The 25,524-nt window shown below is 43.7% G+C and overlaps 1 protein-coding gene across 1 annotated transcript in view; it reads left to right on the top strand.

The window, feature by feature from the left end:
• PTN (pleiotrophin) overlaps positions 1-25,524 on the top strand; it is a 116,724-nt gene that overhangs the window by 72,287 nt on the left and 18,913 nt on the right. The window contains exons 2-4 of the mRNA XM_063135047.1: positions 12,316-12,425; positions 17,176-17,349; positions 21,386-21,547. Of these exons, the coding sequence (XP_062991117.1) occupies positions 12,317-12,425; positions 17,176-17,349; positions 21,386-21,547 (445 nt within the window). The 5' untranslated portion in view covers position 12,316. The remainder of the gene's footprint in view (positions 1-12,315; positions 12,426-17,175; positions 17,350-21,385; positions 21,548-25,524) is intronic.

Below are 25,524 nucleotides of genomic sequence, written 5' to 3'. Positions count from 1 at the left end.
GTTTCTAAAATACCAGATTTATTTATTTTATTTATTATATTTGTCTCCTGCCTTTTGCCCAATGCTGGGCCTCAAGGCAGCATTACAAAATTTAAAACATAGATTAAAAACCTATGAATAGAAACATACAAAAGTTAAAAATATATTAAATACGTTCCAATATTAAAACATTTAAACTACGTGGCTATTTTAAAAGTCTTGGCACAGACGGAGGTCCAGATTATTCGCCAAAGGCCTGCTTGAACAAAAAAAGTCTTTGCCTGCCTCCGAAAGCATGTCAAGAAGGGAGCCAGTCTAGCTTCCCTGGGAAGAGAGTTCCAGAGCGCTGGAGCAGCCACAGAGAAGGCCCTCTCCTGCATTCCCACCAGGCATGGCTGTAATAGTGGTGGGACTGAGACAAGTGCTTCCCCTGAAGATCTTAAAGCACAGGCAGGCTCATAAGGGAGAATACAGTATTTCAGATAACCTGGACCTGACCTGTATAGGGCTTTACAGGTCATGATTAGCATATGGAAGACCTCATTTCAAAAGCTATGTTTATTGAATAAATAAATAAAAACAGCAACATGCAACACAACGAAATTCATTTCAAAGAAACCCCGAACCCTATATATACACTCTATCTCAAAGTATAATGTCAGAGGAAGAACAAAACCTCACACAGAGGTGATGCCAATGGTTTCCCTAAACAAAAACTCTTCAGATGGGGATGGAAGACAATCAATAAGGAGTGAGAGAAATCTTAAGGGCAGACATCACAGGAAAGGTCCTTTTCTGCATTGCTACCAACAGATGGGACACTAATGAGCTTCTATTGTATTTTTTTGTGGCCAAGCAGGGTTATAATACAGCAGAAGACGGTCCTTTTGATATCTTTGCTCCAGGTTGTTTAAGGCTTGAACGATAATAAAAACAGAGCTTTGTGAATTGCATCCAGAAATAAATTTCTCTTCCAAGATGCTCCCCAAACCTTTAACGTTTGAACCTTAAAGACATGGGTAGGCAAAAGTAAGATTGGGTTAGATCCAGACTTAATCATACTTAGAGCAGACCCACTGAAAACCAATGGGACTTAAGTTAAGTTAGTGGTGACTTAAGTCCCATTGGTTTCAATGAGTCTACTCTAAATCTTGGTGCAATCCTTTGCATTTCTCATAGGGTGCAAATTAGGGGTGTGCACGGACCCCCCGCTCCGCTTCACTTGCAGATCCGCCATTTTTCGGAGCGGGTCGCTCCGCCCCGCCCCCGCTCCGCCCACTTCCGCTCCGCTCCGCCCGGAGCTCCGGATCGGATCCGGAGCTCCGTTTTTGCCCCCCCATAGGCTTGCATTGAAAGCTAAAAAAGTAAACAACTTTTTTTCCGTTGAAGTTAGAAACCTCACGTTTGGCACCATGACACCTCATGGGCGTATACACACACACGCCAAGTTTCAAGGCAATCCCATCATCCCCTGATTTTTGGCGAATTTTTGAAAATCGGGCACCCCATTCACACCCCTTGGGATAGCTCCGTCAATTTGCATGTTACAAACCTCAAACTCGGCACCAGGGCAGCTTATCCATGTGTCCACATGCACGCCAAGTTGCAAGCAAATCCCATCATCCCCTGATTTTTGGCGCGGCTCTACCCTCTAACGCACCTCCCATAACCCTAATTCACACCCCTTTAGATAGCTCCGTCAATTTGCACGTTAGAAACCTCAAACTCAGCACCATGATAGCTTATCCACGTGTCCACATGCACGCCAAGTTTCAAGGCAATCCCATCATCCCCTGATTTTTGGGGAATTTATGAAAATCGGGCACCCCATTCACACCCCTTGGGATAGCTCCGTCAATTTGCATGTTAGAAACCTCAAACTCGGCACCAGGAGAGCTTATCCATGTGTCCACATGCACGCCAAGTTGCAAGCAAATCCCATCATCCCCTGATTTTTGGCATGGCTTAACTCACCCCAAATTGTCCCATTCTACAACTACGTCAATTTGCACGTTAGAAACCTCAAACTCAGCACCATGATAGCTTATCCACGTGTCCACATGCACGCCAAGTTTCAAGGCAATCCCATCATCCCCTGATTTTTGGGGAATTTATGAAAATCGGGCACCCCATTCACACCCCTTGGGATAGCTCCGTCAATTTGCATGTTAGAAACCTCAAACTCGGCACCAGGAGAGCTTATCCATGTGTCCACATGCACGCCAAGTTGCAAGCAAATCCCATCATCCCCTGATTTTTGGCGCGGCTTAAACTTTTTAACTCACCCCAAATCAAGTCCCATTCTACAACTACGTCAATTTGCACGTTAGAAACCTATCCTTTGGTCCCATGACAGCTTACCCATGTGTCCCCATGGACACCAAGTTTCAAGGCAATCCCATCATCCCCTGATGTTAGGGGAACTTTTGAAATTTGAACACTCCAGTATGTCAGGGATTTAAAGTTGCAATTGCAGACAGCTCAATGGGGCCAGTTCCAAGGCAATCCCAACATGCCACGAGATAACCCTAAATCTTCTGGCACATTTGAAAAAGGGATTATTGAATTTGATAAAGTCTAAGTGAGCGCAGGAAGGACTTCTCCCCTTAGTCAAAGCAAGACACATACACCATCGCTGCAAGGTGGGAAGGGGAGAATTATTATTATTATTATTATTTATTTATATAGCACCATCAATGGAAAGCAGGCAGGCAGCATGCATTGTAGTGCCGCAAGGATGGCTTGAGCACTAACGCATAGCAAACCAACCCATAAGTGGGCGCAAAGTGAGGCAAAGATGGCTGGTTGTTTCTTTCTAAGCCAGCAGTTACGCCTTGAGGGGCACAGAGGAGGACGATTGGGAGCAAACCAGGCACCAGGCGGGCAGAGAGGCAGGCAGAGTAGGCGAGGAGTCAGTCCTGGCAGATGCCCCACCACAGCAGCACCCCGGGGGAGGCGGGCAGGCAGGCAGGCAGGCTGCGGGCATTTCTGGGGGCACAAGGAAGTGATGGCTGGTTTCTAAGCCAGCATTGCAGTTAGTCACGCATTGCAAACGCAAACCATCCCAGCGAGTCGGTCACCGAGGAGGACAGGCTAGCAGAGGGGCAGGCAGAGTGACATGTCATAGATCTAGTATTGGGGAGGAGTCAGTCCCGGCAGATGCCCCAACACAGTAGCACCCTGGGTGGGCATTGGAAAACGCCATCTTGTGGGTCAATACTTCCCCCACCCCATGTCCTGCAGGGTTGCCTGCCTAACCCTTGTGGGGATGGGAGATGGAGAGCTTAGAGTGGCAGTGCCAGCAGCAGCCTTCGGCTTTCCCCTGGAACCAGTCGCCTTGCCCGCCTCTTTCCCCAGCAAGATCGCCTGGTGCTGCCTATGAAGATGCATCTTCATGCTGCTGGTTCCATAATGCCCTGTCGATGAACCCCTGCTTAGGCTGAGTTTGCAGTGGCGACAGACAGCAAAGCGGGGATCCGCTCCCAACTCAAAGTGGTCCCACACGATGCTTGTCTTTCGTTTCTGTGGTGACACCACCAATTGCCCGCCTGAGCTCTCTGGTGTTGCCACAGAAACAGGGGTGTGGGATGAGACTGGGGAGAGAGCCTCGGCCTGCTGCTGCTCCTCCTCAGCCCCCACATCCTGGAGGCCCACCGCCTCCTCCTCCTCCCCCCCCTCCACTGTGCTGAGGACCTCGTCTAGGTCCATCAGCGGGCTCGTGGGCTGAAAGGAGAATGAAGGAGTTGGGGATACTCCTCCTCCTCTAATGGCACTGCTGCCACGTGCCTCTTGCAAACGGGCACTTTTCCCATTCCCACCCTCAAAAAGAGAACGCCGGGCACAAGTTGCAGAAGAGAGTGGCTCTGCCTGCTGCTTGTCCTGCTTCTGTTTTGGAGCAGTCAGCCAAGGAGTTGCCCGTTTGAGTTTCACAGGAGGAGAGGAAGCCCTGCTGGCAGACTGAGCCTTGCTGCTTTCAGCACGCCTGCTTTCTCTTTTCATGATGACTAACAAAATATTAATACTACTAATACTATGTATAAGGTACTACTAAGAATATGTATAAGAAGAATATAATATGTTTAAATGTAGGGAAATGGGACAAGAACAATAAAATATACTACTACTAATATGTATGAGAATATACTACTAAGAATATCTACAAGAATATAATAATATGTTTTAGAATATTACTAATAAATGTAGGGAAATGGGACAAGAAATGGGACAACCACTACTATAAGAAGAACAAAATATGAATACTACTACTAATATGTATGAGAATGTATACTAATAGACTACTAAGACTATGTCAAAGAATATAATAATAATATGTTTAAGAATAGGGAAATGGTGTGCGTATGCTTTCCCCAAAATGCTCAATCTGTGGCTGCCTGTTGAACTTGACAAAAGCAGCCCACTCCGTCGAAGTTACACAGAGAAGAAAAAGAGAATCCAATTTTTTTGGTATATTTGGTATATAGAAGATAGAAGGAAACACAATCAGGATTTAAGAGAGGGGAGGGGGAAAAAGAACCAACCACTACTATAAGAAGAACAAAATATGAATACTAATATAATATGTATGAGAATATATACTAATGGACTATGTGAAAGAATATAATAAAATATGTTTAAGAATATAAATGTAGGGAAATGGGACAAAAAGTGTGTGTATGCTTTCAAAAGAAAGCTTTCACAAAAGCAGAACAGTCAGGCTTTAATACAGGGAAGGGGGGGGGGCAACCAACCCAACCACACACTCCAAAATTCAAAAATAAAGTTTATATTAAATCAAAGTAAGGGGAAAACACAGGGCAAACTAAGCTACAAGTCAGAAAGAAGCAAACAAACACACACACGCGCCAAACTAAACCTATATTAAATTAATCTATCTCCAAAGCAGGAGCACTAGCTAAGTAAGTGTTCCCTCCACGAACGCCAACCCACAAAGAGACACAAAACAGAAAGTTCTCAGGGTGGGTCTGCCTTAGTCCCCCCTCCAACGCTGGGATTGGAGGAGGATGCTTTCTGAGGAGATGAATTCTCATCAGGATTGGGAGTTGAATGTGCCTGTCATCGCTTCCAAAAAAATAATAATAATAATAAAAAAAAACCCAAACCCCGATTTTTAAAAAAATATTGCACGTGAACCACAGCACGCAGAAAGTTGAGAGTGGTCTCAAAATGACCCCCATCCACGACTCTCTGTGCACAAGAATTTTCAGAACGATAGCTTAAACCCCCCCCCAGTTATCCCCGATTCTTTCCCTCAATGCAATCCTATGGGCGAAAAGCCGAAACGGAGCCCCGCGGTTGACCCTATTTTTAAAAAACTTCTAGCCCGCGACCCGTACGATGCAGAAAGTTGAGAGTGGTCTCAAAATGACCCCCATCCACGACTCTCTGTGCACAAGAATTTTCAGAACGATAGCTTAAACCCCCCCCCAGTTATCCCCGATTCTTTCCCTCAATGCAATCCTATGGGCGAAAAGCCGAAACGCAGTTTGAGCCCCGCGGTTGACCCGATTTTTAAAAAAATATTGCACGTGAACCACAGCACGCAGAGAGGTGAGAGTGGTCTCAAAATGACCCCCATCCACGACTCTCTGTGCACAAGAATTTCCAGAACGATAGCTTCAAAAACAACGTAGTTATGCGCGATTATTTGCCGCAATGCAATCCTATGGCGAAATGTTTTCAAGATGGCGACCGGAGCGCTCCGACTGAACTCGGAGCTCCGAAAAATGGTCGCTTCTCTTCGCCTTGCTTCTAGGGGGTCCGCGGTCCGCTCCTACTCCGCCTCTGGGTAAGGCGGAGCAGGCCAATCCGCTACTGCTTCTACGCTCCTAATCGGAGCGGAGCACATCCCTAGTGCAAATGCTATGTGTTTGGATGCACATCACCTTGCTTTGGGGGAATAAATGTTTTTCTAACCTTGCACCTTAACTTGATGCTTAATGGAAGCATCTGTTTTCTGTTGATTGGACGTTTAAAGTGAAATGTATCAATAATGTGTTAAAAAGCTTTGGCTTCAAGACGTACATTGAATCATCCAGTCTTGCATTAACATTGAGTCCCCACATTTCAGAAAGAGGAAGAGAATAAAACAAGGATATTTAACTGAGGTCATGACATATTTGATTAGCTCTGTGAACTAAATAGGCCAATCAGGGATAAAAGCCTTTCTGTACTGGATGAGCCATCCTTTTCCTGAGCTAAGAACTCAATCATTCGATGTGGGTGGTGGGAGGGTGGTAAGAGAGCGAGACCTGGTTGTTAAAGAACATACCCCTGGGCTCAGGATTGCTTCCAGTGTACATTTCTTTACATATGTTTCGAAAATATGTGAGGAGGAATTGGATCTTTACAAATCCCAATAGGAACTGACTTGATCCATACCTCCTGGGCAAATGTCCTGATCAGATCATTCATCCGTCTATTCTTTAAGCTTATGAGTCACCCTACAGCCCTGGTTCTCAGGATGAAATACACAATAAAAACAAAACAATAAAACCAATCACTTCGAAAATGGCATCATAATAAAATGCCACAGCAAAAACACAATTTAAAAGAAATTCAAAAGAGATATTAAAATAGCAACAAGGAAGCTCAAAGCACAACTTCTCAGCCCCAAGATATATCTGGGCAATACAAAACAGATAAGGAGATAAAACGCTTAAGAGAATGAAAGGTTTTGCCTGGTGTCAAAACAACCAATAAGGAAGTTGGCAAACCTCTCTAGGGAGGATTTCACATAATGGGGAGAGGCACTATCAGAAGGCCTGGTCATGAGTAGTCACCCACTGAATGTGGGTGCCCTGAGAGCAGGGCCTCTGATGATGACCTCAGGACACATATGGGAACAGAGAGTCCTTCAGACACTGTGGCCCCAAGGTGTGAAGGGCTTAATAAGTCAAAATCACTAGGACTGTCCACCGATTCAGTTCCAGGATTGGATTCCAAGCTTTGAAGGGCAGATGGCTACAAGAGCTCATGACAGGTCCAGGTAAAGAGCAGAGGGCTTGCACGTCTCAGTGGACAGCTCACACGGTCATTGGGCACATCCATGTTTTGTTTTAGCAGGGGCAGATGTTTGCAGGTAATCAGGAAACTTCAACATCCATACCTTTTCAGATGTCTGAATCTGAAGTTGGACTGGGTCCAAAGTGGGCTGAGGCAGATCAGGGATATTCAGATGCTCCAAATCACCCTCTGAAGAGTGTTTGGGGTCTGTTTGCAGCCCTAAAAACCACTGATTCATGTACTTTCTTTCTGTGTGGTGTTCCAATGCAGTTTTTGGTTCATTTTTTAAAAAATCAAAATACACTTAAACATGAGTATTCTGAGATAACACATGTGAATTTTATTTGAATGGATTTTTGGGGTGCATGGGTGGGTGGAAATCTTCTAGGCATGTTGGGGAAATCTGCAATGCAATCAAATCAGTTCAGATTTCTAATAATCTGACCTACGGATTCCTCAGCAGACCGGCTTTTCTGCAGACTTGCAATAATAATAATAATAAACTTTCTGGAATTTTACACACATGCAGTCATAGGAAAATATATTTTTAAAAAAGAGAGCTGAAAATGTGCATTTTCCCAATAGACTAAAGCATTAGGGGTGTGCACGGACCCCCCGCTCCGCCCCGCGGGCCGATCCAAAAATTTCGGATCGGCCCGCTCCGCGCTGCTCTGCCTGAATCGGGGCTCCGCAGTGAAGGGGAGTGGCGCCAGGTTAGGCCGGGAGAGGAGGGCGGGAGGTTTACCCGTGCGGCGATGGCGGCAGAGCCCGGTAAGGGACCAAGGGAGAGGGGGGCCTTACCTGCCTCCGTCCGCGGTCCGTCGGCGTCTTCAATTGACTTCCTGGTTGAACCGCGGGCTCAATTGAAGACGCCGATGGGGGCAGGTAAGGGAGAGGAGGGCGGGGGGGGGTTACCGGGCCCTGCCGCTGTCGCCGCATGGGCGACAGCGACAGTGGCAGGGCCCGGTAACCCCCACTTACCTTTCCGGCGGAGCTCCGGATCGAGGCGAAGGATCCGCCTTCACCTCGATCCTCTTCGCCACGCTCCGCCGGCCCCCCAATCCTCTTCGCCTTCGCCTTAAGGGCAGGCGAAGCCCCCCGCTCCGCTTCTATTTCGCTGGTCCGATTAGAAGCAGAGCACATCCCTATAAAGCATGAGAATGTGCATTTGGGCATTGATGTGCACATTTTGTAGGGGATTTGCTCATTTCCAAAAGTATGAGTTTGCACAAACGTAAATTTCCACAAATTTGGGAAACTAGAATACCCCCCAATTCCGTCAATGAGAGGATGATGGAATAATATAAGGCACCAGACAATTTGTGAAACACAAATGAAATGGATTTTACAAAATCTGTGTATCCCTAACCACAGATTAATGCAGTAATGGAAAAGAATAGGGGAAATAGGATATGGATGAATGATGTGAAAGGGACCTGGACTGGAAATTGACCAGTTCACCCATCCTTAGGTGGGACAAGAAAAGTTAGCAAACATATAAGGTATTAAATATGAGATCTTGGAGAGCTGAGCAGGACATGTCCACAATACGGAACTGTCAGTACTGAGCTTTTCAGAGTTGTTGGAGTCGTGTCTTGGTCACGGAATTAATTTTATTGCAATCAAGTACTTCATGTTGAAGTATTAAAATATGTTCTCTGCAGCTGAACCTGTTAGCACTCTGTTCTCTCTGAGACAAGGCTTCCCTTCCCAGTTGTGCACATCAATAGCAATTATGTGACTTTTCAGCAAGATGGCGACCAGCAGGAGACCCTTAAAAGTGGCAAATGACATTTTCAGACACATTTCATGGTGAGAATTGCTTCTTCCCTTGTCAGATTAGACACAGAATCCTTTTACTTCCTTTTCAAAATATGAATTTAAAACCATGCTTTTCAAGACTGAAAGCTGCTTTATGTATTGGGTAAAAATCAGCACCATTAAATACAACCTTCCTACAGATCAGCCCACCTGAAAGGTAAGACATGCTTGAGGGCCTCCCCTGGATACTTTCACCTGCATTAGGTAGGCAGGTGGTGGAGATGGGGTACCATTGCAGAAATTACCCAATTCATGGACTACCCTGCCCAGATAAGGGAGGGTGAATCATTCTATATCTGGCCCATGTTTGGCATATATTTAATCATACATCTATTCCATCCAATTTCTGAATCAGTCTGCAAATTCTTTTCTTTTAAGAAAAGGCATGGAAATTCACATTGATTTTTATATGCATCTTTTGCTAACATACACAGTTTGGATGAAATTTCCCCTATATATGCTATACACCACTTTAGTTCTGGATTTGAATCCAAAACCTGAGTGACATGATTCGTCCCACTTCAGTCCGAATCTGGATGGGGAGCAGATTGGGCCGAAGCAGGCCGAAGCAGATCAGATTGGGCCCAAAGGACTTTGGAGCAAGCCACTGTTCGTATCTGCTGAGCTGAACGACCATTTGCTCACATCTGGCAGTCGCCTGTCCTCCTTGAGAGCCACCATGTTTAAAGAATATGGGGGCTCTGTATTGCCATAGATGTGATGTGCACAATGGCGGTTGTAAAGGGCCATTTCTGGGAAGTCCTAATTTTTGTATGTATCTTTCCCTAATGCAAAGGTGGGGAGCCTTTTTTAGCTAAAGAACTGGATTCAATTTTGAAGAAGCTCTTGGGTGCCTCCTTCCAGTGGTAGGCAGGGCAAAAGGATGCAGGTACAAATACAAAGAAATGCCCAGAATATGAGCCTATTTTAGTTTCAAGCGCTTACTGGCAGCTATTAAGCCTTCGGAGAGGCATTTCAACTACTTGGAATGGGGAAGATAATTCACAAACACTGGGAAACCACCAAGGGCAGATCTACACCTTGTGCTATATTGATACGATCCCGTCACAAATGATGCTAAATCCCTTTGGAGCATTTATATGTCGTAGCACACACAAAAGCATTTGTTGCAGTATTTAGGATAATATGGAATAAAAAGCAGGAAATAACACTATGGTCATGCCTATACCTAAGGGTGTAGAGGGAGGGAGGGGGAGGATCATGGTCTTACCTGCTTCTGCAATCTTCTGTTAGCGTCTTCGTGGTGGCGCAATGTGCTGGAAGGAAAGAGGGACGTGGCGGTTGCCATTTCCCCCCTCAAGCAGAGACAGAGCACAATTGTGGTGCAATGCAAAGTAAGTTTTTTTTTTTTAAAAAAAAAAAACTGAACCCGCTCCCCTTTATGCACACAGAGCCTCCCCATACAGCTCCATGTCCATTTTCAGAGCCCTGCTACTTACAGGGAGGAAAGGAAGAGATGGGAGCAGCAGCCACACTGGCTGTGGTCCACAGAATGCTCCCAGGACTGCAGGAAAGATCAGGTTTTCCATGGTTCCCGATATCTCCCAGAAAGCCCGTGGCCATCCCCATTTGTCCCCGGTATTCCCTGTGCATCATGTGGATGCACAGGGACCCACACGAGACCAGCCTGGATTTAATGGCTGGTGTAGACATGCCCCAAGAAAGCAGTATATGGGATGCATAATGTGCCCCAACATATACTTCAATACTGATAAAAAGCAGTAGTGTAGGTCTAGCCCGAATGATATATGGTTAGGTTAAAGGGGGTGGGGAAGGGGGCACGGTGAAATGGGGAACCTTGGAGGACCATATTGGGAACCGGGGGGGGGGCAGATTTGGCCCCTGGACTTTTAGTTCCACATCCCTGCTCTAATATATGCATTTTTCTGTATGCACCTTACCCTAATGTATGCATCTTTCCCAGATATACACATTTTAATACATAATTTTTGAGCTGAGAGTTGTATTGCACATTTTAGCAAAGTGTGCAATCCAAAAGAGAACTACTGTGCATTCCAGTCTGTGTATTAATCTGAGAATTGCAAATTTAGGTTGGCTATTTCACCTAAAAATGAGGACCAAATAAAATTCACCTCCCTTTCTAACACAAATATTTATTTATTGTATTTCTATCCCACCTTTCTCCCTCCAAAGAACCCAAGGCAGCATACATAATCCTCCCCCTCTCCTTTTTTGTCTTCACAACAACAACCCTATGAGGTAGGTCAGGCTGAGAGTCTGGCCCAAAGTCATGCAGTGAGCTTCCGTGGCCAAGTGGGGATTAGAACTCAGATCTCCTGACTCCCAGCCCAATACTCTAATCATTACACTGCACTGGCTCTCCAAGTAGGTGCAGGGCAACAAAACCTTCTATCACTGTTAAAACAGACTACGTTTATTCTTGAAGATGATCAATAGATTAACTGGGGTTGCTGATCTTATGGATTCCTTTCATTTTATTTGTGTTCAGATTGCTTCTCCTCTTGGAATAACTACTCATGCTGTTTTATAGCTGTTTTCTATTGATTGTATGCATTTTTAATCATAAAATGCTTCAAATGTTTTAAATAGGAGTATATAAATGTTTTAAAGGAATACATGTGACAAAATGGATGAGAACCGAATATAGAGCATCATGTGTACGCACAGGATACATGTTAATGCAGAACAGGATGCAAAAGATGCTCACTTAAAAATAAAATAAAATAACATGTATCTCCTTTCTAAGAAAATTAGATTTTACTTCCATATTACAGAGGTGCTTTTAATGTTACATACTGGGACGTTCATCTACCATCATGTTGTACTTTAGACTTAGGTTACTGCTAGGTTTGTGAGTTGTTCTTTATTATTGATCGTTCTCTTCATTTTCCTGTTATAGTGTGTGTGTGTATGTTTCTAATGTTTTCCTTAGGGCTCAGTGGAAACTACTTAGCTGGTTTATAGTAATTTTCACAGATGTCAGAAAAACATCTCCCGCTTCTAGCAATTTTTGACACTTGCAAACCTCTTCATACTGTTTTGATACTATTATAAATATAAGAAAGTACGCCAGAAGTAAAGCTGTGAGAATGACTTGGTAATTTTTATATTCTTGGCAAGACTAGTATATTTGACGCAGCCAAATGCAGACACACAAACACACTCACACCTACCCATATCCATCACTAAGTATTGACATTGTTATGATGCGTTTCAATGCCTTTAACTTGCTGCATGCTTGCAATATTTTCTTCTTTTCTGCCTTTACTCTGCTCATCCTTATCACTGCCCTTTCAGCTGTGCAATCCTATGTACAGCAAGTCCCACTGAGCACAGTGAGACTTATTTCTGAATAAAAACACACAGGGCAGCAGTGCATGATGGGTACGAAAGCTGGTTCTTTCAGTCACACGTGAACTACTTACCCATAAATTAACATCTGATGTTATCTCCCCCCCCTTTCTTTCCTTTTTGCCAATTAATTCCCAGAATGCAGAAACAGCAAGAACAGTGTCAGATATTTACAGCCATCCTCTTCGCATCTATTTTCCTGCTAGCAGCCGTGAGCATTACTGAAGCTGGCAAAAAAGAAAAACCAGGTAGGGATGTTGTTAATTATATTATTACATATTTAGACAAGTGGTGGCAGATGTACCTTTATCTTTCCATACTTATTTTACACGTGTGTTGGATGTGTTGGTATTAAAGCTGTTGGTTATTTGTTTGTTTTTTAAATAATAATAGTTAAAGTTTCATTGTATTTCAACTGTTGGGAAATTCCCATCCCCTTGAAATTCTACAATACACAATTAACAGTTCAATTTACCTTATACAAGGTGATAAGAGCCCATAATTAAACAGCAATCTTTTAACATGCAGCTTTCATCAGAACAACTGGCTCTCTTTTTTAGTTGATTGTTCTCTAGCCATCCCTCTGATTGAGAGCCCTGCCCAATGGACTAAACCACCTACTCCATAGGGGTTACACAGACAGCTTTTATTTGTAAGTCGTTGCCTCCAATTACAGCACTGAGGCAAAACAAGCATAAAGGCTTCCAATTCAGGGCAAGGAATTACACCTTCTTCCTTGTCCTTCTAGCTTCAAGTTACACAAATGTCCAAGGCCCTTTCTACACCTAAGGATTATTCCAGGAAAATCATCCCTGCCTGCTCCCGGGATCCCCTGTATGGCATTTGCATGCACAGGGATGATCCCTGGACGATCCCGGGGGAAAAGGCAGGCGTAGAAATGGCCCAAGTCTCACCCTTTTCAGTACTGGCCTTTCAGTTGGCAAATGTTCCTCATTTTTCTTCACAGGAGGTTGTCCAAGCAGCAGATTGTGTTCTTCCAGTGCCTTAGAGAAAGATGCTAACCCCAAGCCTGAATATGCCTGAGGCCTTCCTGGGGTTGCCAGCCAGGGATTTCCTAGGCCTGAGCTAGACCTACCTGGTCTAGCATGACGGAGGGGTGAGGATGTCATGATATTTTTATAGCGAGATCTGTTTCCACGTGGCACGTGACAACCTCGGAGGGCAAGGACGTCGTGGCCGCTATTTTTAAAAAACAAACAAACAGAAGAAACGCACGAGTGCTCCAGCGCTCAAAGATAGTTTTTTTAAATAATAATAATAATAATAATAATAATAATAATAATAATAATAAATGTATCCACTCCCCCCATCCCACCACCAATGGGCGCAGTGCTCCTGAGGAGCTCTGCGGCCCATGTATGGTTCCCGGCTCCCCGGCCACACGTTCCGTGGTCTCAGGATTAGCCTGGGACCGTGGAAAAACCAGGCTGCAAGGGTAGGGTAAAATCCCGGGGAAATGAAGGGATCATCGCTCCCTGCTCCCGGGATCCCCTGTGTGTCATGTAGATGCACAGGTGATCCCTGGGATAAGCCATCGTCTAGCTATGGCCCTAGTTCTGTCTGCCTGCTTGCACACCAACCTGTCTTCCCTTCTTTTGTCCGTCCCCGCAGTTCTCCCCTGAGGCGGTTTCAACAGATGCAAGAATGGCCAGAGCTTTGTGTTTTGTTATGAAATATAGAGAAACCATTAACTTCTTATTTATTTATTTATTTATTTATTTATTTATTTATTTATTTATTATTATTTTAGAGACAAAGTGACCAGGGACTGGCAGAACTGACAAGTTGCTGACGTTGTGTTTCATTGTAAATGGCAATGGAGGAATTAAGTGCAGTCAATTCTGACAGCCCTGGAGTCATTGGTTTATTATAGCCAGGAAGAAATATAACATCACAGCAACAAAATTATCTGACTCAGTAAAGTCTTAGCAAGGCCACATCCTGGCATGGGATCATGGGGGAGGATGGGGGAAGCAGCTGGCAGAGCGGAAAGCTGTTTAGGAGGAAAAAGTTGTTGAATTCCAAATTCAGTAAGTTCCAGCAATTTAACTTGCTTTTCAATTGCACAGGTAATTTTTAAGTGATTATATAGTGGATTGTTTCCCTGTGGACCACCTGCTCCCATAGGCATATACGACCCCACCCCACCCCATCTGCATTTCATGGATTGTCAGGTGCCTTGTCTGATCATTGGTGGAATCAGATATTTTCCAAATTCCCAAATTTGCGTAAATTTGCACATGCAGTTCACAGCCAAAGTGGCTAGATTTTGCACAGCAGCCATAAACCGCCGTAGAGAGGTGATAAATTAACATTGTTGAATGTCCTACGGATGGGTTTCTCCTGTTGGTGCTTGTAGATTTTGACTTTTAATCTCTCAATTTTAACTCTGTTGTTGTTGTTGTTGTTGTTGTTGTTGTTGTTGTTGTTGTTAACTGTATTTTATTGTTCATTTGTTCTGACATGCTGGCTGTTTGCCATAATAAACTTGATTGATTGATTGATTGATTCACATGCATCAACTTTCATCTCAGGGAAGGTTACTGGGAGCTACTTACCACCTACCATGTGTCTGGGGGCTCCTCTCTTGATAGCTTTTTACCCCCCTTACATTTTATTTTGCCCCCCCCTTTACATTTTATTTTTTCTGATGTTTTTTCAGTTCCTTTTTTAAATCTGGGAGTCTGGCATATTGCAAAGCAGAATACTGCCCTCCAGCGCCATTTCTATTTGGGTTCAACATAGTATTTTGGTGTTTTGGAGCCAATTATTTTTCGTTTAGCCTCTCCAGTGTGTCTCTTAGGAAATGGAGTGCTTTGTGACTTCCCATGCCTTCCATAGTAGCCATGTTATTTGTTTATTTACAATATTTATCTACTGCTCCATATCTACTGTTCCATATCAAAAATAGATTCTGGAGCAGCGCATATCGGGATAAACAGTAAAAAGAAAGAAGATTTTAAAAAAGCAAATTAAAATTGTTCAAATTAAAACAAAGGATGAGTTAAAACAGTGCCTAGTCAGTTGACGAAGGGTTGTTTTCAGGAGGCGCCAGAAGCAGCCTAGTGACCTCCAGGGACGGAGAAGGGGCCACCACACTAAAGGCTCTTCTCCTGGTGGATTCCAGTTGGGCCATAGGTCTATTTAAATGAGCAAGTCTCCATGGCAGCCATTTTGTGATAGCACCCATGACATATTGTGAAAATTCCAGATATGCCCATGAAACCAAATTCCTTGAGGAGCCCTGCTCTGTTCATACATGCCACTCATAGACATACTGGGTGACAGCGATAGAGGAGGCCCTTACTTCTGCACTGTTGAGCTCAATGGGACTACCACATCACAGAGCTCCAACTGAGCCAGACTTTTCTTAGCCCTTCCTTTCCCCAATGGGAAAGGTGAGGGTCAAGTGGAGCCAACTGAGCCACATACACCCCAAGATCCCAGGGGTGCCTTGAAGTGTCAGCTTAGTCAGAAGCCAGCTTTGCTCACCCATTTCCTCTTCCGGCAGTAACGGTGAAGGGTGAGCAGAGGCATGGAGAAAACCAGCACTTCAAGGCACTTCAGTCACCTGTGACATCAGCTCACAATGGATCTGGCTCCTGTGTTCCTTCTACGAGGGGGCACGGGCTTCAGGTGGGGAGGAGGACCCTCCATGGATGCTTCACAGGCCAGACAGGGAGGCTTGGAAAGCGAGCCTCTGCCTGCCAGCCACAGGGTTCCCCATCCCTAATATAAGAGGGCATATGATGGCAATGACAATAAAACTTCAACTGAGAATAAAACTTAGCATTTGTATAGACTGATTGGTGATCCTGGCTGGTTGGGGTTCTCTGCAATTTCACAGATCCCCCCCCCCCCCGACAAGAATTTCCAAATTCATGTTAACTTCCCTTTAGAAGAAACCTGGCAAAAGCTCTAATTTCAAGGGAATTTAAGAAATGCTTTAAATAAGATTTTTTGTTGTTGAAGTTTCTGGTGTTTCATCAACAAAGCCATCTCTTGTTCCAAACCGTTACCCATTTGCGATTCCTTGTTAAGGGCACGATCTTATTGTTTCTGCCTTCAATGATCACAAACCTCCAAACTCAAAGGCTGAGCAGGAAGGGGCAGTGGAGGTGATCTTCCCACTCTGCATTTTCTCTGGATGGGCTTTTTGAGTGCATTTTGGAGAGAGAGAGAAGGAGGCTGGAGAAGACTCAGGATAGCTCATATGCTGGCCTCTCCTGTCTCCTCCTCTCCCCGCCCACTGAAAGGCCCCCTTCTCTCACCCTCTGGGCGTGTCTTCCTGACCTGGGAGAGCAGCCAGTGCAGTTCTTTCCACACCAGCTGTGAGGGGGAGGGAGGAGTCAGAGCATGGATCACCCCTTCCAAGGTTGGGGTGCTCTCTCTGACCTAGGATCTATGAATCCAACATATCATATGGTCCCTCAGATGCGTTTAAGGGACGTAGGATTGCTCCTTAAGCTGAAATTAGCATTGCATCCCATTAGCAGCATATAACATCTCCAATTGGGAATCAGGGAGGAATCCTGTTTGTTTTGTGTTTCAGTGAGAACATGAAAGCTTTGATTAAAACAGACATGCTGTGCAGGTATCCATTATGTTACACTTCTTCTTTTTTTCTTCCTTTACATACATCAGATCAAAAACAGTTTTAAAGGAAAAACACTTACAAAGGAAACAGTTTTATTACATGATAGAAAAACAGGAATATTGGGTTAATTGCCATGTTGTACCTGACATAATATTTAAAAAGATCAATGCAGTAAAACTCCCTGTCACATCCTCCCCTCGCACATGAATGGCTGCATCTATGGGAACCCTCCACCACTGACACCCTATTCATTGTTTATTTCCCCTTTTCCGTGCCTCTTATTTTGTGTATTCTGAGCATTTGTCAAGGAGAAGACCCAATTTTTGTAGGTGGTCTCTGATTGTTATTTTATTTGGGTTGTTCCTTGTGGTTCTTTCCAGAGAAGAAGGTAAAGAAATCTGACTGTGGGGAATGGCAGTGGAGTGTGTGTGTTCCCACTAGCGGAGACTGTGGACTAGGGACTCGTGAAGGCACCCGGAGTGGAGCTGACTGTAAACAAACAATGAAGACACAAAGGTGTAAGATCCCCTGCAACTGGAAGAAGCAATTTGGAGGTAATGTCCATTGGGCCTAGATTCACCATTATTCCAAACATGATGGCTGCAATATTTAAATCATTTAATTTAATCGGAATGCAGGCTATGTGATATGCATGTTACAGCACTAATAAAAAAAGAAAAAGAAAGAGGAGAGACTACTCGTAGAGCATCCTATATATATTAATGTTTAAAATTTTAAATTTTAGAACTTTATAAAATTCTATTTTTTTAAAAAAATATATAGAATAAAAACTATAAAAAATATAAACTGGATGTGCTACTAGTGGACATTATTTATTTGGAGTGCTTTAAAATAATAGATTAATCAATAAAAGCCCTTTTTATTTGACTTACAAGGCATTCCTAATTAATTAGGCAATACATCTATCTATCTACCATCTATACATCCATTTATCTATATAAATACCCTGACAATTGCAGATGGCAGGCATCTAAAATTGTGTGTGTTTACATGAACAGACCATGTCAACATGGCAATCCATAGTCTTACTTTGGGGTGCAACCCACTGCAATGATCATAAGCCTCCACACGGAGGCTTTTGGTCATCCTATGCAGGACAGGAGGACCAGCAGAGATGAACTTTGCCTCTCTGTCCTCCCATCTTGCATTTTTGCTGGATGGGCTTCTTTGTCTCTCAGAGAGGGAGGGCAGGAGGGTGGAGAGGCCTCAGGATAGCTCTCAGTCTGCCCTCTCCGGTCTCTTCCCTTCTCCACCCACTGAAATGCTGCTTTTTTCCTTCTCCAAGGTTGTGTTCCCAACCTCATAGAGACAGCCAGCATGGGGTGGGGAGGGGGAGGGGGAGGGGGGTTGGAGCTCCCAGACCCAGACCCATGTTTGTTGTGTTGCTTCTGACCTCAGATCTGGAAATCCAAAGTTCTTATGGCCCCTCAGACACTGTCTAGGGGTGACAGGATCATTCCCTTAACCTCTCACTTATTGACATGTTCAGTTTGTGATTAAGGTGCAACCCTATGCATGTTTAGACAGAAAAACAAAATATTATTCCCAGTATGTCCCAGCCAAGATGTAAGTTGATGTACATTTTGAGTCAACAGTCCCTGACTAGAGATAGGTGAATCTATCCATTTTGCTCACTCCTATATTCTTTTTTAAAAAAATCTCAAGTTCTTTACATTCCCATTTATGAAGACATTTGCAAAGTTTGGTAGGTTCTTATAACCCCCCCCCCCAAACCCAACCCAAATCCTCAGCCATCTGTACCAGCCAAATTCAATAGGGACAGCTATTCCCAGTATGGAGAGGACCTCGTTGTACCTGCTTGCCTTGTAGCTGTTCATGATGATTAGCCCAACACAACAGAAGAGGTTGCAAATCTGATCAAGTATCATAAACACGGCTGAATGCACAGGGAATCAAATCAGCTTTTTAAGAGCTCAAAGCCCCTGTTTGGATAGCTGAATGCGTCGGCTTTCCTGTTTCAATCGTGCCTCTATTTCAGATGACTTCTTTTAGTCGTTCTTTAGTCACTCTTGCTCTATGGAACATTAAAATTCACACATGCTGGAAACAGATCCCTGTATTAGTTGAATGATGATGTGGGTGGGATGACTTTTGTCACAAGCCTTGGCTTTCCCAGTGATAGTGAGGGTGGGAATTTTGTTCAGTACATTTTTTGATAAGAACTTACCAAAATGTGCAAATTTCTTCACAAATAGGACAGAAGGAACTCAATTAGCAAAACTGTGGAAGTAGGTTCTAGAATTAGGTGCAACACTAACAATCATCCCCACTACATGGTAGGTCCTAATTTGAGCCTCTGTAGCGCCCTTACACTTTCCATTTTAAGACTAATGAAATGCAGGCTCCATGGCTTCAGAATCAGCCATTTTCCCCTCACTCCACCACCTTTTATTTTATTTTATGTTTTGCTTTCTTTACCATCTTATCAGATGAAACGTGCTGAAGAATCCATAAGATTACACAGTGTTGGAATATTAAACTATTACGATAATATGGATTTTAACATTTTTCTTCTGGAATGTTTCCTTTGGCCAACGTTTATTTATTTTATTTTTATTTTATTTATTACATTTTTATACCGCCCAATAGCCGAAGCTCTCTGGGCGGTTCACAAAAATTAAAACCACAATAAAACAACCACTCTTGCTCTATGGAACATTAAAATTCACACATGCTGGAAACAGATCCCTGTATTAGTTGAATGATGATGTGGGTGGGATGACTTTTGTCACAAGCCTTGGCTTTCCCAGTGATAGTGAGGGTGGGAATTTTGTTCAGTACATTTTTTGATAAGAACTTACCAAAATGTGCAAATTTCTTCACAAATAGGACAGAAGGAACTCAATTAGCAAAACTGTGGAAGTAGGTTCTAGAATTAGGTGCAGCACTAACAATCATCCCCACTACATGGTAGGTCCTAATTTGAGCCTCTGTAGCGCCCTTACACTTTCCATTTTAAGACTAATGAAATGCAGGCTCCATGGCTTCAGAATCAGCCATTTTCCCCTCACTCCACCACCTTTTATTTTATTTTATGTTTTGCTTTCTTTACCATCTTATCAGATGAAACGTGCTGAAGAATCCATAAGATTACACAGTGTTGGAATATTAAACTATTACGATAATATGGATTTTAACATTTTTCTTCTGGAATGTTTCCTTTGGCCAACGTTTATTTATTTTATTTTTATTTTATTTATTACATTTTTATACCGCCCAATAGCCGAAGCTCTCTGGGCGGTTCACAAAAATTAAAACCACAATAAAACAACCAACAGGTTAAAAGCACAAATACAAAATACAGTATAAAAAGCACATGGCTACTTTCATTCTTTGGGCTCATCTACACCAAATAGATATTCCACTATGAAAGTGGTATGAAAGCGGTATATAAAATGCAGGAGCCACACTACTGCTTTATAGTGGTATTGAAGTGCACTGACAACTATTGGGGCCCATTGACACATGCCATATACTACTTCCATACCACTTTCATAGTGTTATATCCTGCTTGGTGTAGTTGTGTCATGGGCCCCAACAGTTGTCAGTGCAGTTCATTACCACTATAGATCCTGCAGTGCACTTCAGTATCACTATAAAGCAGTAGTGTGGCTCCTGCCTTTTATATACTGCTTTCATTGTGGAATATCCTGCTTGGTGTAGATGAGCCCTTTTTGTAACCCTGAGGTGATAGCTTCACAATCTAGTTGGTGTAATGGTTGTACAGTGTAACCAACCACCATGGAAACTGGCAAACATGAGAACTTAACTAATGCACAGACATATCTGGGGCCTCATGAAATCAGTCGCTTTAGATCCAAAGAATTTAATCCATCTGTCCTTTAACAACAAAAACAGCAGTTTCCTTCAAAAACTTACAGTGCAAACCTATATAGGTTTACTCAGAACAAAGTCCCATTGAGTTCAACAGGGCTCACGCCGGATAAATGGGCATAGAACTGTAGCATGCAATGACTTGATGAGATGCTAGCAGAACTCAAGAGCCTGGGGGTCACCTTTCTGGTGGCCCTGCACAACTCAAGTGAGTTTTCAAGCTCCATTCATCTCTCTCCGAGTTCAAGAAAGGATCGGAGCAAAAAATAATAATTAAAAGATGGCTATGTCAGGCTGAGTGGGTTAATTAGCTCATCAAAGTCCCTGGGACAAAAGGGAATTTTGAGCAAGAGAGAGTGAGTTTGATGAGACAGTTAAAAGATACACCAAGGGTGGAACAGTAATTAGGAGCAACATTCTATCGCCTGTAGTTGCTGGAGCATGCAATGCTGTTAAATTAGGCAGTTGTCTTCTGTCCTGTTTGAGCTTCATGGAGTTCTTATTTTTGTTTGTTTGTTTGATACAGGGAAAAGGTGGGGAAACCTGGTGAAAATGTAATATTCCCTTTTTATACCTCACTTTGGCCAGATCTACACCTTGTGTCAAATCTTTACGAAGTAAAGGATCTTCTGTGCTGGTACCTTTGAGTAGCTATTCCCCCCTCCTTTTCAGCTGCTGCTAATAACATGCGATGTGCTCTTTTATTCCTTGCAGCGGAATGTAAATACCAGTTCCAGGCCTGGGGAGAATGTGACCTGAACACTGCCTTGAAGACTCGAACTGGGAACCTAAAGCGAGCCCTACACAACGCGGACTGCCAGAAGACCGTCACCATCTCAAAGCCCTGTGGAAAGCTCACCAAACCCAAACCTCAAGGTAGCACTCTTTTGAAATAATTGCCTCTCTCAACATTGCATGTAAGTGGCTGTGACTTCAATCCCCAGCCTCTCCAGTTAAAAGGAAGTAAGGTAGGGAAAGTCCTCGAAGACCTGCAGTCAGTCAAAGTAAATAACACTGGGCTGGATGGTCCAATGGCTTGATTCTATCCAAGGCATATTTTCATGGAGAAAAGCTTACTACAGGTTAGGGATCGATGGACTCACCTGCACCCAGCTTTGTTGGGTGCTCACCAAACTACTTTCTGTCCCTGCTTGTGGTGCCGCGCAAACTTCTGGACCGCTCGGTGAGTGCCCGACGAAGTCACAGGGCCATCCATCCTCGTACCGAGCCACCATTTCCCACAACATTGGAGGCTCAGGCTTTTCTGGGAAGGTAATGTTATCAAAATGGTGTCCATAAAGGGCCCATTTACACAACATTATAGGCATGAATGCTCCATTTATGTCTGTAATGTTGCATAAATGGCCCCTTAAAGCTGCCGTTTGTGTAACGTCACCTTCCCAAAAAGCTCCAAGTTGTCATTGTTGTGCAAAATGGGGTGGTGGGGAGGTGGTTACAAGTGGGGTCTGGGAGGACGAGCACACAGGAATCTGTCAGACTCCACCACCCATCAGCAGACTCCTGCGGCATCTTTAATAGGCAACCCGGGTCCCTCCAGATGTTTTAGACTACAACTCCTATAAGCCCCAGCCAGCATGAGTCCAAAACAACTGGAAGGCATCAGGCTGCCTACCTCTGGGTTAGTGTGAAGTCTGTCAACTGATTAAGGGCACAATCCTATGTAATCAGCCCGTGATACCCATAATCTTCCAAACCCAGTGGTTTATCAGTATTCAGTGCAGAGCGGGAGGTGTATCAGAAGAGATCATTGCCTCCACCGTGCCTCTTGCTCTGCATTTAAGTTAGATGGGCTTTTTTGCCCATCTAGCTGAGATGTAAGAGTGGGGAGGATGGAAAAGCCTCTGGATACAGTGGAAGTCACCCCCCCAGTCCCCTCCCCTCCCCACCAACTGGCACACCCTGTTTCCCCTCCTCTCTGAGGTCACCTTTGCATGCCGTCATTGTTGTGCAAAATGGCAGCTGAGTGGTCATGAGAGGGGTCTGGTTAGTTTCCATCAGAACACTGGCTGGTTCACAGACCCACCAAAATCGGAATCACCAGCTTCCACTGGATTGACGAATCTACCAATTAAACTTGAAGATTGCACCCCCTCATTATTATACAGATGTCTCTTTTACCTGTCTATTAAGTTGATTTTTCCCCTGCCTTTATGTGGGCCAGATAAGGACAAACACCTCTGATCCAGACCATCACATGGATGGGAGCATGCCCATCCTTCCTGCCAACCCATCTGTCCTATATCTTGGCACATCCACAAAAGGATGCCATGTTTGGATACAGCCTAAAAGTGTAACCTCCAATGCATGAAGACCAACATTGCACATTTGATTACCAGATTTAATGTGGGAAATCAACAGTGTGATTCTAGCCTATGTGCTTTGGAATTACGCATGTAGGCCGCATTCAAATGTTATATCGCCACACATCTGATGGTGGATGCAGGACAAATGTGCTTAGTGGGTTGAAAATCCATGGGAGATGTATCATCGGATCCAGCCCAATTTGGTTTTGTCTAAGGCATACCTGTCATTAGAAAGACCATCTAAAGAATTCTGGTGAAAACAGCTGGCTATTATATTCCATTTGATCTTCACTGTGTATTGTAGCATTATCTGAAAGATGCTATTGGTATAGTTTGCATTGACAGATAAACTACTGCAAGAGGTAAGGTTTGCCACTGTAAAAGAAGCACCCTTCTCTTTCATTTGAATGGCTATGCAGAATATAGAATTGCTGCCTTGCAGATAACACTGATTCATTTTTGTCAAGACCTAAAAAGAAAGGCAAACTGATGAAAGTTGTAGAAAGATGTACTTGTACCAGAATGACAAATGTTCTGATAAGATAAGTCTATATGCTTATTTTACACTTGAGTTATATTTGGAATGATCTTATAATAACAAGGATGTTATCTTTCCTCCTTGTTCTCTTCTTTGAAATAGATAACCGATTTATTCTGTGCTATATTTTCTCCCATAAACTCCCAAAATGTTCTAGTTTTTGGTAAAGAACTCATTCCCCAGCCCTGACCCCCCCCCATATTCCCTTTTGTTTGCTTCCTTCTCCCTTCCTTATATCTGCCCCCTAACCTTTCCAATTGGGTTGCTTGATTTTAGATTGTTGTGACCCATCCGGCAGGGGATCTCCTTTTAACATATATTAAACAGTGGCATGCAGATTTTAGGCACTTTGTTAAGGTATTGATGTTAATGTTGGAGAGATAAGAGTAATAATGAAAATGAGTATGTGGCACAACTTCAGAACAGTAGGTTGGGGGAAAATGAGAAAGAGGCTCGTATATATTCATTCCAACATAATATACCATGCAATGAAAGACCAGAGTTGACTTGGGAAAGAGAAATGCTTAACATATCATCATCATCATCATCATCATCACCATCATCACCATCATCTACATTTCTATACCACCCCATAGCCAAAGCTCTCTGGGCTGTTTGCAAAGATTAAAAACCATTAAAAATTATAGTATGCAAAATTTAAAGACCATATGAGGGAAGAGTGAAAGAAGTGGACATGTTTAGCCTGGAGAAGAGAAGACTGAGGGGAGACATGATGGCACTCTTCAAATATTTGAAAGGTTGTCACACAGAGGAGGTCCAGGACCTCTTCTTGATCATTCCAGAGTGCAGGACACGGAATAATGGACTCAGGTTGCAGGAGGCCAGATTCCGGCTGGACATCAGGAAAAACTTCCTGACTGTTAGAGCAGTACGATAATGGAACCAGTTACCTAGGGAGGTTGTGTGCTCTCCCACACTAGAGGCATGCAAGAGGCAGCTGGACAGCCATCTGTGAGATATGTTTTGAGGTGGATTCCTGCATTGAGAAGGGGGTTGGACTCGATGGCCTTAGAGGCCCCTTCCAACTCTACTATTCTATGATTCTATTTACATAATACAACAGAAATAACACAGAGAGAGACAACATACATCTAAAATCAGCTTGTGGTCCCAAGCCGTGTAAGGCTTTATAGGTTTAGGAATATTTCATACATTACATACCAGCAGATCCTGGTTTGCCATGGAATGTACATTCAGGAGGCAGCTGCAAGCTGGCTTCCTAGTGAGTGTTTGAAAGTGCCCCTGCATGTACAACAGTATGGATGCAGAGTTCTCTCTATGCGATCATGAATCCTGGAAAAGCTGGTCTCCTGACTGTGCGAAGAGAGAGCACCAGATGTACAGATGTAGATACACAGAGATCTTTTCAGATGTTATAATCAGGGACTGCTCTACCATTAGGCAGACTGAGGAGACTACCTCGGGCAGCTGGTTTTTGGTGCCATAATAAGGCAGTTGTGAATTGTAGGACATTTTGTGTGTGTAAACATGCATAGGTTTCTGCCCTAAATATGTTTCCTATTCACTTACATAAGCAAAAATATTGATGGATTCCATTGGGTGCTGGATGGTTTACATTATGGATCTTCAAAATAGTACATTCTGTTTAAGTTGCAATATAATGTATATTTAGGCAGGAAAAAGTCAAGCAATGCATGACAGACTGAGAAATGCTGGGAGTTTTAGGACTCTCCCCTTCTCTAAACAGGTAGGATTACACCTTTAGTCTATTTTCCATAATCTGAGGAAAGACTTTGGCCATAGCTAGACAGGGTGGTATCCCAGGGATCATCCTGGGATCATCCCTGTGTGCCCACATAACTTACAGGGGATCCTGGGACCAGGAGGGATGATCCCTCCCTTTCCCTGGGATATCACCCTATCCTTTAGTCGTGTTTTTTTCACGGTCTTGGGATGATCCCAAGACGATGGAAAGGACATCATGGTTGTCCTGGCTCCTCGCGGTTATT

Source organism: Elgaria multicarinata, chromosome 9 (assembly GCF_023053635.1).
Source record: "Elgaria multicarinata webbii isolate HBS135686 ecotype San Diego chromosome 9, rElgMul1.1.pri, whole genome shotgun sequence".
Classification (NCBI taxonomy): Eukaryota; Metazoa; Chordata; class Lepidosauria; order Squamata; family Anguidae; genus Elgaria; species Elgaria multicarinata.
The sequence above is the reverse complement of the archived record's forward strand: the minus strand, read 5'-3'. Positions and strand labels throughout refer to the sequence as shown.